This window comes from Loa loa (genome assembly GCF_000183805.2).
Source record: "Loa loa unplaced genomic scaffold supercont3.631, whole genome shotgun sequence".
Lineage (NCBI taxonomy): Eukaryota > Metazoa > Nematoda > Chromadorea > Rhabditida > Onchocercidae > Loa > Loa loa.
In genome coordinates this window covers 7,528-23,125 of record NW_018108811.1, presented here as the reverse complement: position 1 = coordinate 23,125, position 15,598 = coordinate 7,528, and the positions used below count along the sequence as shown (strand labels likewise).

At 34.0% G+C, this 15,598-nt stretch overlaps 1 protein-coding gene across 1 annotated transcript; it reads left to right on the top strand.

The window, feature by feature from the left end:
* Positions 1 to 746: 746 nt before the first annotated feature.
* Positions 747 to 1,998, top strand: LOAG_07169 (hypothetical protein; the record flags this gene model as incomplete). Its single annotated transcript, XM_003142703.1, has 3 exons — positions 747 to 901; positions 1,367 to 1,530; positions 1,862 to 1,998. The coding sequence occupies 3 exons, from the start codon at positions 747 to 749 to the stop codon at positions 1,996 to 1,998; spliced, it is 456 nt and encodes a 151-aa protein (XP_003142751.1).
* Between the last annotated feature and the right edge of the window lie 13,600 nt (positions 1,999 to 15,598).

Here is a 15,598-nt window from a genome sequence, read left to right as displayed (position 1 = left end):
AATAATGAGTGAATGCCGAGCATAGAAACTTTCCTAAAAAACTCGCCGAGTATTTTATTCAGATAATTATAGTGATGAAGTCCAACCGTTCAGCGTATTTTGCGTCTTCTCGATGACGACGCCATTTGATGCGAATGAAGAAATAAAGAGATGGCAAAAACAGTTCCTTAAAACTAACGATTTCTTTCGAGAACTAGTGCGACAAGGTCACAACAATGGCAAACTTGTTTTTTCGTCTACACTTCTTCTGCACTTTTTTTTCAATTGTGACCCTTGATAAAATTTGATTTGTTAAATCACTATTATTCAAGACCTAACCATGATGTCCTTCTGAACAGAGAAGCTGCTTGTTGATTTAGGCCTGGTTACTGAGCTGAAGATAGAGCCAGGAGTTTCTTTTGCATATCATGTAGGAGAAAAATGGAATAATAGATATTTCATGCCATCAATTGCGCTAGCAAAAATTGAAAGCTGAAAACAGCTACTTTTTTTGTATTTGGCTGAGTCATTATTGTTCGCAGTGAAAAGTGATGAAGGAACTAAATGAAAAACGAATAACTACTTATTTACAAAAACGATGTGAAAAGGTAAATTGTGTTGATAACCGGAATAAGTCCGGCCACTCATCAGGAAATAACCGGGAAGTAAGAATAAATGAAAGTTTTGTCATATGTCAGTGATATGTCAAATGCCACGGCCATGAATTGATAATAAAATCATGCATGCGGTACTTTTTGCGATTCGGCATGACATCCGTGACTAGTTCAATCATCAGCAACATCAGTTCATTGTTATTCCAACTGTATGCCGAAAAAGAGAAGAACGGAGGAGCAACAACTAACAACCCCGGCAACGATACAAATTACTCGTATATCGTTATAATTGTTTGTCGTAGAGTCAAGTAAGACAAATTCAATAATGAAAAGCATATCCATAATCATTGACGGCAAAGGAGAACTGCAAATGAATATCTGGTATTCCATTGAATATTCCGAGAAAATGGAACTGTAAAGAAATCACAGAACAAAACTTTACATCAGCTAAGACTGCCGTATAAACTCGAACCCACGTGCCAATATCTGCAACAATATGCAGCAATATTTCCAGAAAAGTATGTACTAAAACGCTCCTTATATTATCATTATCCGTTTTTTTTCGACCAAACCGGCTACATTTTCTCATTTCTGCAGAATTTCAGATGATCAAAAGGAAGTGCCGTGAATTTTTTTGTCTCTACATTAGAGAAAATTGACGATGAAGTACGATGAAGTCCTCTTATATCGCTTGACACGGATGCAAGAAATTTGATAATGGTTTATTGATGACAGTAATAAATTTGATAATCGTAGATTATTACCGAATATAGGAAATACATAAATGGTTGGGTTTCTTATTGGCGTGGAGAAATTGTACTAATTAATGGACTAGAATTTTCGCCCGGTATATGGAAATACCCAAAGAGGGAACATATTGGTACGGGTAAAGACGGCGAAGTAGGAAGCGCTCAGACAGAGGCACCAGAGGCACCATGTGGGAAACTTTTCAATCGAGCAATAAATCTGTTGTACACCCTTTCGAAATTAATGATGAAATCCTCTTGATATTAATGACGAAGCAAATACACGCAGGAATCCAGCTAAACTATCAGGAGATCGACAAACCGAAAGATTCTATAGCACTACGTACTAGAAGTGTCATAAGACAACTCCTCAAATTCCTCCTCCAGAAATATAATTTCCTTTCATCGGGAGTGTTGGAAAACCCGAGAAAATCTACAATATGTTGAAATAAATGGATGAAAACAATAACGTACAATATTCCTATGGATGGTTAGACGTCAAATGTCAATCTACAACTGCAGGGAGAAATATTATTGGTGGAAGATCAGTATCAGATCTAGGTAGTGCCGAGTACTGTACTACACAAACAGGAAAATGCATAACTAGTATAATATTGTTCCATGGAATGAGAAGGAAGCAACCAAAGATGCTTACATAGAATGATTGAGATTTTTGATACTCAGAATATAAGCAAATCATACTGTTATTAATAAGCTCACTTGTTTTTAACAGGGAAAATGAAACAATTACAACAAATCATAAATTTGTTAAATTACATCCGATGATGACAATATTATTATAATTGATATGGAGATCGTCGAAAATTCGATAAAAATTCGTAATCAAAAAGATACTTAAGGCCAGGTAGTTATGATCGAATTAAATCCTAAGAAAAGAGCCGATTCAGGAATTGTGAAATTCCAGCATATTTTTGATAATCTACAATGAAAATTCAAGCACCAACTCAACGTAATACCGATACCGAAATAATTTATTATTGATTGGATCGTTGTCAGTGATAATCTAATTTTTAACAGTAAAATTTTTATTACAATGAGATGACGTAATTGCAAAGGGAGTCGAAGGAAAGATATGAATCGCTCGGTATTAATCTAAAAAACTCGATTCGAGAATTGTCGAGTTTAATCGAGATTGAAAGAATCAATTCAAAACTGGATATAATGACTCGAAGGCAAGAAACGATCAATCTGGAAAATGAATTTCCCTGGGAAGAAATAAGACAATAATGAGAATTAACGGAGATGTTGGAAAATGGACTTGACAAAGCTACAGAGTTAATACATGAACAATCAACAGAATACACTGGGAATTGATCGATATTTTTGTGTTTTTATAGTGGCTATTATATTAATCGCAGTCAAAATGAAATTTGATTTAATTCGATATGTAACTCATATTACCAAGGATTGAATGTGAAAAATTCAAAGCTTGAAATTATTCATTTCAGTCAAACGCTGTTTGTTCTTGTGCGGAGTTCCAAAATTTTCATGAAAAATTTGTGAAATTTATCATTTAATGAGGGTGAAATCTACAATAAATGAAATCGGTTGCAAAGGTAAATAATTAAAAACAATTTAAAGCTAATGTGCTCATCATAATGGTAATTATCAAATGCACTTCATTAAATACCTAAACAAATTAATTTCTCAGCTCAAGAAAATTTTCCGATCCTGATCCTGTGAAAGATTTTGTTATCGTTGATTGGGAAAATGGCTTTTTCAGTTGCGCAGTTTTTTTTCAAATTCACGTCGCATCTGATACGTGACGTTTCAGATTCACCATTATAATGTTTGGCTTCTTTGCAGTGCTGGCCATTTCACTTGAACTTACACTACTTGACTGTATTCTTGTGAAGATTCCGCATCAGTTCATCACTCGTTCAATATTTGTCACCATTATCATTCCTTTGATGTCTTCGCATCTTGCCTGCATCATTTCTTCGCGCAGTGCATGCATTTGGTCGAATCTAACCTTAAAGCATAACTGGCTCTCGTTTTTTGAACAAGTTGCTGTGATCTTTATAGATTCCTATTTCTTCTGAAGTGCCGAAAAGTGAAACATCCCGATACTACGGATTAAAAGGGCTAATTAATGCTTTGATATACAAAACAAAAGTAAAATGGTCGACTAACAGTTTAGATGGGGATTATACAGAAACAATTTGAGTCATTTACAGTTCTTGGCCAATTCGTATGATTAAAGCTGTGAAATTACCACTCTCATTACCATCGTGTTTGCAAAATTATCTCACCATCTAATAGCTGAATGTAAAGCAACATGTCGGTATATTTGGGCTTTGACTCCTGCATTAACATATGGGAATTACTAATTAAAGTGTAACTAAATCAGCTAGTATATGAAAGGCGGAGGTTGATTTGCTGCAGTAGATTTCAGGAATTTGACCGTTTGATTTCACGAATTCGAGAGACCGAAGCAGTTTGAAATCAGGCTTTTGCTCTCAGGAGAGAGATTTAAGTTATATATTCTGCAACTGTTTGTGAGCGTTCATTCGCATCCACTTGAGTCTTTCTCCCCGATGAAGGTACACATATGATGCGAAAGAAATAAGGAAGTTGGAAAAACTAATTTTTAAAGAAAAAATTAATTCTTTCAATAATATTTTTCAATTTTTTAAACTTTTTTAAAATTTTTTAAAAATCTTTTTCCTAATTTTTTTTAAAGAAAAGTACAAAAAGTAACAATTACGGTAAACTTATCCTTTCATCTTTACGTCCAATTTTGTGCTGCCAAATTTTTGTTAAATGATTTCTAGCTAAGCCGCTATCTTCTATACTTAACAAACGATTTTGTGAGGACTATACTTGATGCAACTGCCCTATAGACTTCTAAGTTGAAACTACAAAATCTTAAACGCTTCTTCATAACCATTATTGCGAACAGTTGCAAATACCGTGGTATTAACAGCTGGAGGCATAAAATATAGGATTGACACACATAGTTGACCTCTTTAGAATTAAAATTCCAAAACTTGGCAGTATTCAAAATACTGGAATATCAGGCCACCATTGGTTGAAGGTTTAACTGCGAAGTCATCAGAATAAGCAAAACTGCTTGTTAAGAGGGATGGAACCAAAAGAAAAAATCATACATATTCCCTGATTAAAGTTCAACAAATTAGTGATTGTTGTAGTGGTTAAAACTTTCTGTGTGTTCCCTATCCCAATTATCGTTCAATTCAAGTGGATTTTTTCGTTTTTGTATCAGTTTCGTTTTTCTGCAAGCAGGCACTTTTACATCCAGTTCATTCTTCTTATCTTCCGTCAACGACTCATTTTTTAACTTATTGATTGAACCATTTATTAAATCAATTTTAATTGAAGAAAATGGCATTTCGGAATGATGAACATTACCGAATCGTATCAGTCAACAGTAACATTTGGCTGTATAAAGAAAATAAAAAAAACAACTATGTATGTGATTTGCACATAGTTCCAAACTTTTGTTCTGCTTTTAACACGTGCTGTCCTACAATTTAGCCTTTTTAGTGCGAAGTCTTAAGGAATTCAAAAGATAGGAATCTAGAATTATTATTCTTCAAAAAAATTGCTACTTTTTAATTCCTTATTTATCACAGTATTTCAACAATTCAATGACTGATTGATATCGAAATTAGCCAATTCATTTATTTTCGACTTTTTTTTTATCGATCAGTATAGGCACTACAAACTATGACGGAGCCGTGGATGACTTTGATGTACATAACTTCTGTTGCATAGACTTTCGATATATTTTTAACATTGATTCAAATCGCAATCATATTTAATAGCTTGATATGAAACAAACGCCAAACAACGCTTTGCACAATTTTCAAAACTTAAAGTTAATACAGTGATACAATGGCATTTGGAGGAAATGAAACAATTATTTCCAATAAAAGGGCGATAACCGTGATATGGATAATAAAAACTATCTGGAGAAAAATATGGGAAGCCTCCAGTGACCTCAAAAGCACATTTGACCACGCCTTCGAAATAATCTAAAAAGAACTCCAGGTGCGTGCAACTCTGCGCGAAAAGAAGCTTGAGGGAATTGATTAAGTCGATTTGTTTTTCGACCATCTCCACCGACACCGAATCTCCGTATTGCATTACCATTGTTGTTCAGTGACTTAAATTTAAAATATGCTTTAACTGGGATTATTGGTGCTTAAATAAATACTAATATTTAATGTGCTATTGAAGTTGTGACACTTAAAGGTATGAAAGCAATACGAGGCATGAAGCTACGTTCCGGTCTGCAAAATTGCGATTGAATGATGCACTGGTTCGGGCAAACTCTTGTGCATCCTCAGTTTTTTTTTTTCTTGATAATGTCATACTGGAAGTGAAAAAAAACATTAACAGGTATGTAAACAGAATGAATGATGTGATAACAACAAACACTTTAACTTATATTACCGTCAGAGCAATCAAACATTTGGTAATAACAAATGACAGCATGATAAGCAATCCAAAATTCCTGCAAATATGATTGCTGGTATACAATTGGTACTATTACATTAAGGATAACGTCTTCGCTGCGCTCTAGTTGATAGAAATATTTGTTGATATCGGAAGATGAATCTGCTCAATTGATGGTTCTGATGTCATGAATGAATTTCAAGCGCTTGATTCTGCCAAGATCACAAATGTCAGCAAGTTATCAGATTAGTTGTTAAACAGAAAAGATATTTAGCTTTTAAAAAATGAATATTGTCATTGAAGTCGAAAAAATGTTGAGTTGTTTTAATTGGAATTCAGAATATTTCTAAGGTAAATTGATTTGTTATACAAAATTAATTAAATCAATTATTCGATACCTAAAATGGAAAATCATTTGTTCAAATTCAGCTCTTCCAATTTTTTAAGCAATTTTAATCGCAACGTTTAGATATTGCGGATAAAGCCTTTTGTGGTAAACTTTTTTCAATCTCAATCAAGTTAATCAAGCTTACACGCAATTGTCGGAATGTTGTGAAGAATTTGTGTGCAAATGTCAAAATTTTCCAAAGAATTTCTAGCCTGGCAGTTAAGTCAATGTGTCTGGAATGTTAAATTACTACCACTATAAAAGGAGCTAAGATCAATCATCCGGGCGATTAGTTACTAAATCCAAAATGTTCGAACAGTTATTAAATCTGACAGTTCCAGCAGTCACTCAGTCTAATGGATCCAACAGCATAGATCATAGTCAAGCACTGAGCCACGCCAATGGTCCAACGGCAGAGAAGTGGCAATACGACAGTTTAATAGCATGAGTGACAAGATTGTTGGCTATTCTTTAATACTTATTGTGTATTGTTCATTTCGTTCCCATTATTGTTTCAGTGCTATATTGTATCGTATCGTTAAGACCAATATATGTTACTATCAACAGTGCGAAATTACAACAAAAATAAATCTACAAAATCCTTCCCTGACAATTTTTTGAGCCAGAAAGGTGACCAACGGTATTAGCAAGCGCTACCTCAGCGAAGGAGATCTGAAGCTGCTCAACAAAGTGCAGGAAAGAGAATGGACACAATTGACCAACACATATCAGATGAAGAAAATGTGAACAGCACGGAAATCATAGGAAGATAATTGTTGACCAAATGAAAAGAACTGAACTATATGTTGGAACGTTCGTGAGTTCAACGATAAATAGCTAGGATGTCTGCAAAGATCTCACTACAACGACAAAGAGAAGAAAAGAAATACGCGGAGATGGCGGAAGACGGCAAGGAATATTGAACTCAATAAATGAAGGAAATGAAAACCTTGGCCACATACAATAAGGATGCTAAAGCCACGATAGAACGAATACGAAGGATATAAAGGAAGCTCTTGAATCAGAAGGCCCAAAGTGATTCTTTTGAAAGTTTACCACATTGGCAAAGCAATGGCTATGAGACACCACAATATCTACCAGTTCCGGAAGTTAGAACTTATGGGTATCCAGGACTCGCCGAACGAAAACGATAACGAGCAAATTAAAACGAACAATTCAAGAAAAGCATAACAAAAAGGAACGGGAGGTACCAAGTTCGCTGGCCTTGGAAAGAATCTAAAGACAAACTAAAAAATCATTTTGAGCTATGCTTCGGGCGTCTTAAAACGCTCTTCAAAAAGCTTCGTAACAACGAGGAAATACTCCGACCATACGACGAAATAATTCAGGACCGACTACAATCAGGAGTCATTGAAGAAGTTTATCCTGATGTGAATCAAGATGGTATAATTCATTATTTGCCTGATCATGAAGCAAACAGAAGCCAGACAGCGCAAGAAATCAGAAGAAATTCATACGTGAACAATGTAATATTGTCAACACGTGAAAAAAGACGCCGCGAAAATTCTTGAGATCACTTGGATAAACGATAAAGACATAATCAGAATGACGCAAAAACTATATATGGATCGAGCGAGAGCTCACCAAACGGAACCTCGTGCAATTTTTTGCTTCTCAATATGGATCTGTTAGGATTTCTGGTTCTCACGATGATAACTTATTGATTGAATTTTTATTAAATCAATTATAATTGAAGAAAATGGCATTTTGGAATGATGAACATCATCGAATCGTGTTAGTCAGCAGTAACATTTGGCTGTATAAAGAAAATAAAAAACAACCGATATATATGCAATTGATACATAGTTCCAAGGTTTTGTTCTGCTTTTAACACGCATTGTCCTACCATTTAGCCTTTTTAGTGTGAGGTTTTAAGGAATTCAGAAGATACGAATTTAAAATTATTATGCTTCGAGAAAATTATTGCTTTTTAATTCCTTATTTATCACAACAATTCAATAACTCAACGAGTAGATATCGAAATTAACCAATTATTAATATATTCATTTATTGTCGGAAAAACTCCGAAAGTCATAACGCGAAATTGAAGAGAAGATACTGCTACTACATTGTATTGCATATGCGCCCATTATACCTATATGCTCTGTTAAAACCGCTAATTGTGATCATAGATCTGATCTCAGAAATTTGCCAGGATATCTCTACTCCAGGAAGAAGAAAGTCCTGAACGCCAACAAATCATTTTGTAAAGATGCGTTTCAACTGGTCGGTGGTTTCAACTAGTTAGAGAATATCGGACGGCATTCAGTCTATGGTTTCCTTCTTTGTTCTTATTGATATTGTCGTCGAATTTGTTGAATTCGTTTTTGTATTAACGACTTTTGAGGAAGAAAGGTTTGATTACTCAAGTTTGAGGTTTGAGATTGAGAGGTTCGGCGACATTTAATTTCGGCTTCTAAGTTTTGATCCATATGCTATTGATTACTATAGGTACTACAAACTATGATGGAGTCGTGGATGATTTCGATGACCATAACTTGTTCCCCATAGATCTTTAATATTTTTTAACATTTTTAATATTTCAATCACAATCTATTTAATAACTTGATATGGAACAGAATGCCAAGCAAAGCTTTGCATAATTTTAAAAAGGTAAAGTCTGTGCAGTAATACAGAGGCATTTGGAGAAAATAAAAAAATCATCTATAATAATAGTAATAATAGGGAGGGTAACCGTAGGAATAAGGAGAGTAGCCGAAGTATGGATAATAATAATTATATAGAGAAGAATAAAGGAACTTAAAGGGCTTTTTCCTGCCATAATCACAAATGACCTCAAGTTATGAGATCAGTTGTTAAACGAAAAGATATTTAGTTTCAGAAGATTGGTAATAACAAGGTTAGTCATTCCCAACCTTGCATTTATTAATTAGCTAAAAATTGAAATCTTCTGATTTGACAGATAATATCAGCATACCGAAACTTATGGTAATTGGATTTATGATACGTTAATGAGGGAATATGCCAATTATTGTTCCTTTCTGCATCTGAAATGGAAATGAATGATCCGGGAATCCATTTATTTAATTCCCACAAAGCAGTAGTTACACTCTAGAAAAGACGTAACTCTGTTTATGATAGATATATGTTAAAATTGAGTTTCTGTTTTCCGGAAAGAAGTAAAATAATGGGTGGATGGACGAACACATAAACTTTCTAAAGATCTAGCCAAATATTTCACTCATATAATTATTGTGATGAGGACCAATTGTTCAGCGTATTTTATGTCTTCCCGATGACGGCGCATATTTGATGCGACGGAAGAAATAAAGAGATGGCAGAAAACAGTTCCTTATAAACTAACGATTTTTTTCTAAAACAAGTACGACAAAGTCACAATTATGTAAACTTGTTCCTTCGCTTTCACTTCATCTGCACTTTTCTCTTCAACTATGATTTTCAATGAAATTTGAGTTGGCAAAGCATTATTAGTCAAAATCTAAGCATCTTGTCGTATGTCAATGATATGTTAATTGCGCATATTTATTTCAGCTAAAAATTTATAATGAAATAATTCCTGTGTGCAGTGTTATTCGCAGTTGGCATGATATTCGTGACTGATCCAATCATCATCAACTTCAGTTCATTCTTATTCCTATTGTGTAGCGAAAAAGATAAACAACAATCGACAACTCATGCCACGATACAATTACTTGTATGTCGTATTTCAACGGAAGTTATCGTGGAATAAGATTGTGGAACTTTTTTTCCATTTACTGTTCGTTTTTTTTTTTATATAACCCGATATACTTTTCCTCCCTTTTACAGTTATTAATCTGCGAGCGAGCACTCTCTTACAATCAGCACAATCGCTAAACCGTACAACTAATGATCTTTTTGTCATTTACTAATTGAATGATTAACTAGAGCAATTTTACTTGGAGGGAGTAATATTTTAGAGTTATAGACATCAACAAACCATGCCAAAACATGAAATATAACAATATGGCTGGAAAAAATGTTCGTGTATAATCGTATATAATGATATGTATAGATGTATATTTGCGAAGTTTTGTTCGATTTTCAAAACGCTTTTAACACTACAGTCCTATTCGATTTTCAAAACGCTTTTAACACTACAGTCCTATATATTTATCATTTTTGGTACCAAATCTTCAGAAATTCTCAAAATGTGAATTAGCCGTTATTAGCACATTCATTTACTTTCGGCACCTCGTTTCAATCCATGAGTTATTGATTAGTGCATGTACTAAAAAAAAATAGCTTTGGTGACAACTTGTACCGAATATATTGAAAATTGATTGTGAACTGAGTCAATTTTTAATAGCTTGCTGCAGAACAAAATCTCGCATAATTTTTGCAAATTTAAAATCTGCACAATATGCAAAATTATTTGGAGGAAGCAAAAGAATTATCCATAATAGTAATAAAGAGAGCGAGATGAGATGGTCCGTATCAACTATTTCCTTCATACCAACTATTTCTTCTGTACCTACTGTGATATAAATAGCTCTATAATAATAATAACAATTATAATTATATAACGAGGCATATGACAAGCCTCCATCAAGCAAGTTGTCTGTAAGCAAATCCAGATAAGCATCAAGAGCAGAACACCATCAGCTAGAAAGCTTGAGTTTGATCTTATCCTGGACTACGTCCACTAATAATGGAGCCTGTTATTGCATTACCGTAGCTTATCAACGCTTGTTGAAATGTTAATGCTTGAACGAGCGTTAATGATTGCGTCATGAAACAATATGCCATTCCTGACAAGAGGTATGAAACCTAAGTTGTTGCTTGCTCCGTTGCCATTTGATTTATGTAATATTTATGTAAATATTTATGCAATATGTAATACTTATGTATTCACGTATTTACCTAAAATTGACAACAGTACACTTCCTGCTTTTGACAAAGAAAAAACTGATTCTAAAGAGTAGTTAGTCAGTTTTCATAATAGAAATTATGTTTCAACTGAATTTTCGGCTACAATTCCCAATTGCTCCTATTTCTGAAACTTCGTTTTCTACAACACTAAGAAAATCGAGTAGGAAAAAAATAGAAGCAATAAAGTGCGAAAGTAATTGTGCGACTAACTGTTTGTGTTTAATGACTAATCATTAAAGTTAAAAGATTCAACGATAAAAAATGAACACGACGGGTACGTTCTCTCAGGCGCTATGCATTAATTGCTTCAAATGAGCACGATAATTTTACACATTCAGCCATCTGTCGTGAAAGAAATATTATGAGAGTGAAAAGATGAGGATTACTGTTTTTTGTTAGTAATAAAGCAGTTATTTCTTTATAAAAAAGTGACTTACTGAATACCGATTGGTTATATGTTCGAGGAATATAATAGTTATCCTTTATTGTTGTCCAATAACAAATACAATAATAACAGGTTAGAAGTAATTTCGATTGTAGTATAATAAAGTCCAATAACGTAGAATAACGGGAGAAGTATAGAAGTAGCAATTCGTTAACGGAGAAAAAATAAATGAAGATCATGTTGAGTAGAGTAGAGTAGCGACGTGGAGAAAATTTTACATTAACATTCTTAACGATTCTTAGGGTTTATATAGGCTGTGTGAAGAGGGACAATCATTGGATATTGACAGTATTCTTACAGGTGCAAGAGAAATTTACATATAAGAACAATTTTCTTTAGAAAAAATTGCATGGAAATTATTTTATCAGATGTACAGCTTTCTCACCATTGTATAAAAGATTTTGCATGAGATAAAGCCTTTACAAATTAGTTACCATATATGCACAAATCTTAACATCAAAAGAAGCACTTTTAGTAGATTAGATAACTGACTCATGAATTTAAGCATGAGAGAAAAAATATGTTAAATGCGATCTATTTGAATGAATGATTTTACGATATAACTATCTCGGTTTTTCCGACACCATCTCGCAGACAACGATACCGACCATTCAGATCCCAGAACACGTCCAAGAGTTTTTACAATATTGTCCCAATACTTGACGAGCTTGTCCTTTATATTAATCTTGTATGGCGTGTATTGTTCTTGATTATCATCATCATCAAACAATATTTACAGGTGGGCATTTGGCGAAATGAAATTGTATTATTACTTGATAATCATCAAAATTGATGTTGGTGGACGAGTATTGTGAATACTCTTTATCTTCATTATTAGGGTGATTAACTCTGTTTCTCGTTGGAGTTTTCGACCTATGGCTTACCGTAAGGCCTTTTTTGTAAGGTAAACTATACTTTCATAAACGCCTTAGAGTTTTGGGTATTGCATCCTTCTATACTAACCCTTTTCTTGCCAAGAAATCTGAATTCCTTTGCACAATGGTCTTGAACACCAGCTGAAATTGGTGTTACCTGGCGTTGTCGCTCAAAACCAATTAAGGGTATCCATGTCGAGCTACAAATCTCCTCAGTACATGCATAAAGTACATAATACATACCTCAGTATATATTTTCGACGAATATGTTCTCAGCCATTTCCAGATGTACTGCTCTGATTGTAAAGCAGATAAAAAGGATGATCCATTTTTTGATAAGTCAATATCAATTTTGAGAGAAGGAAACCTAGACAGTGTAATCACCATGGAGTCCATTCCACAAAAAATCACCATGGCGGTCCATTCCACTATGATTTGAAGCTTTGTAGCTACATCTACCGGCTTTTGTTCGGTTGGGATATAATGTAATAAAAAATATGCTTTTCTAATCTCCAACTTGATTTTGTATAAATTTAGGGAGTAGTTTCGAATAATTTGTTATCCAATATAGAGCATATTTGGAATCTGACCATAAGGTTGTCCTATAGTCTTCTATATCCAATTGCTTTATAACAAATTGAGTTGCCGGACTCCTACAAATATGGCAAGCAATTCCTGTAGCAAATATCAAGATTTAACGGTTGATTTAAACGCCTTAGGAAATACTGCATATATTGAAGCATCCGTGAAAACATGAAATTCCAGATATCTCGGTGTATTGTTAAAATTGGTAATTTTTTAAATTTATTGGCCAGTCACGTATAAGAGATTCTCACTGTTTTTTTAATCATCATCATTTATGACCTGATCCCATGTGTTGTCGTTTGGCCATAAATGTTGGAGCCGAATAATTTGATTCTTATCATGATAGGAACCAGAAATTCCAGTGAGTCACACTAAGAGACCAAGAATTGTAACACTGTCTTTTCTGTTGTTTCCTTTTCGGATCATGTTCGTAGAATTACTTGAATAGTGTCCCGATTGTTCATCCATTCAATACTAAGGAATTTCCTTTTTTGGTCGAATTGTGCTCTATGGTGGTCGGTGTCGCCATGTCAAATCTTTTGTCATTGGATGAAAATTCTTGAATATTTATCGAAACTTCGTGGAATATGAATATGGACCTCACTTCCACATACTTTTGTAAAGCTTCTGACGATTTCTCCGCAGATATGCTGACATTATCGACATAAAGGTTTTTTCTTATCTCTATCGCTGTATCACTCCCAATATTCTCTAGGTGATAATCGAAGCAACAAATAGTAAAATGGGAGGTAGTGTTATTTCAAAGGGAATTGTTCGAAATCGGTAGCATTTCAGATTTTGTTCGGATACCTCACCTTTGATATTCTTCAACCAGAGAGATCGGATCCAATTTTTTTCTTCGAAGTGTAACTCCAGTTGTAGGAAAGCTTTTTCTATATTTGCTATTATTACTTTTTTCATCATTCTAAAACGAAGTAGTGCTCCAACCAAGTCGGGAGGTGATATTAGATCTCGACATAACACATCATTTAAACTCACAGTTCATTTCAGATGAGGCAAAGCATCATATACAATTCTTAATTCGGTTGTGCTTTTGGTGGGAGTTACTACTTCATGATAAGTAATGAATTATACCAGCCTGGTTCATATTGAGTTGTACTTCTTCAATCATATCGGAGTGTAGTTGGTCTTTATTCATCTCAGCGTACTCCCGAAGTCGTTGTTCATTCTATTGGAATCTTTCAATCAATGTTATCAAACGTTCAAAGCACAATCCAAAGTTATCACTTAATTTAACATTCAGTTTCTTCCATGGTCATTTCCATTTCTATGGTTTTAACGAACCTACTATCTTTCTTTGTGTTTGGTGGTACCTTTTTTAAATTGTTCCAATTCTTGCTTGTCATCATGAGCATTTAGTAATACATTAATTTCAATGAATTCCAATCTCCAGAATTGATCTATCTCTGGTTTACAAGTTACATTAGCCACACATATTGGATTATTGCTTGTAAATTGTTCAATACTAGTTAGTTTGCTTATATTCTCCACTTCCAACTAATATAGTGTCGTGACAGTTAAAAGAAAAGGAGTTAAGAAGGTGAGGGAGATTGTTATTGTTCGTTGTAGAAGCAGTTAAGTTTTAAAGGAATGACTTACAGTGTACCGGTTCGTTGTGTGTTCGAAGCGTACAGCAGATTATCCTTTATTATCGTCTGGCTACCAAATACAGTGAAGATAGGTTCAAATAATTCCAATTACAATAGAATGACTTCCAGGTAAAACCAGTAGAATAATGAGACATTTTGTGAGGATTAGTAGATTGGGAGAAATAAATGGAGAGCGTTTGTTGGACCTGAATGTCGACAAATGTGGTGTTTGGTAATAATGAATGAATTTTGGGATTTCTTATGTTTATATAAGGAGTGTGTAAGGAGAAAGGAAAGAAATGCGATGCTTAACAGATATCTAGAGATAAACATGTTGGATATAAACATGTTTATAAGATTCATTGTCAACCAGATGTGCGCAAATCTCAATATCAGACAAAGCTCATTTAGAGACGATTTAAAGATTAAACAACCGACTCATGACTATAAGCATCAGAGAAAAAGCAAATTTAAATGCAAACTATTCGAATGATTTCATGGTACGACTATTTCGGTTTTTACGACATAAAGATCCAATTTGAGACTGAAGCAATGAGGAGTCTGAAATTGTTGAATTCCTTCCAGTTAAAAAAATTTGAAAAAATGATCAACTCCAATAAGTATGTCAAATTGTTGTCGTCATCCCTTTAAACCATGAAAATCATTATTCGCATCCATAGTTGGTAGTTCGATTATTTGTAATTCGTTTGTAAGATAAACATTTTCTTATATCCAACGATAAACATTTTCTTATATCCAACGTAGTAGTCTACTTTCAATTGGTGTTTCTATGCCGGAGTGTTCGAGATTTCCTGTTCGAGAGTTGCCGAAGTACTCTTTCCATAGTCTTAATAGTTATTGTCCACTCTCTGTCCGAAAACCGAGAGAATTTATTATACATTAAATGCTTAGAATATTTCTAATGATTCATCACTGCATTCATTCATCAATTTACATTCTTTAAAATTATCTCCCATACGTTTCTTTTGTTATCTTTGTCTAACGAAAATTCACATCTTT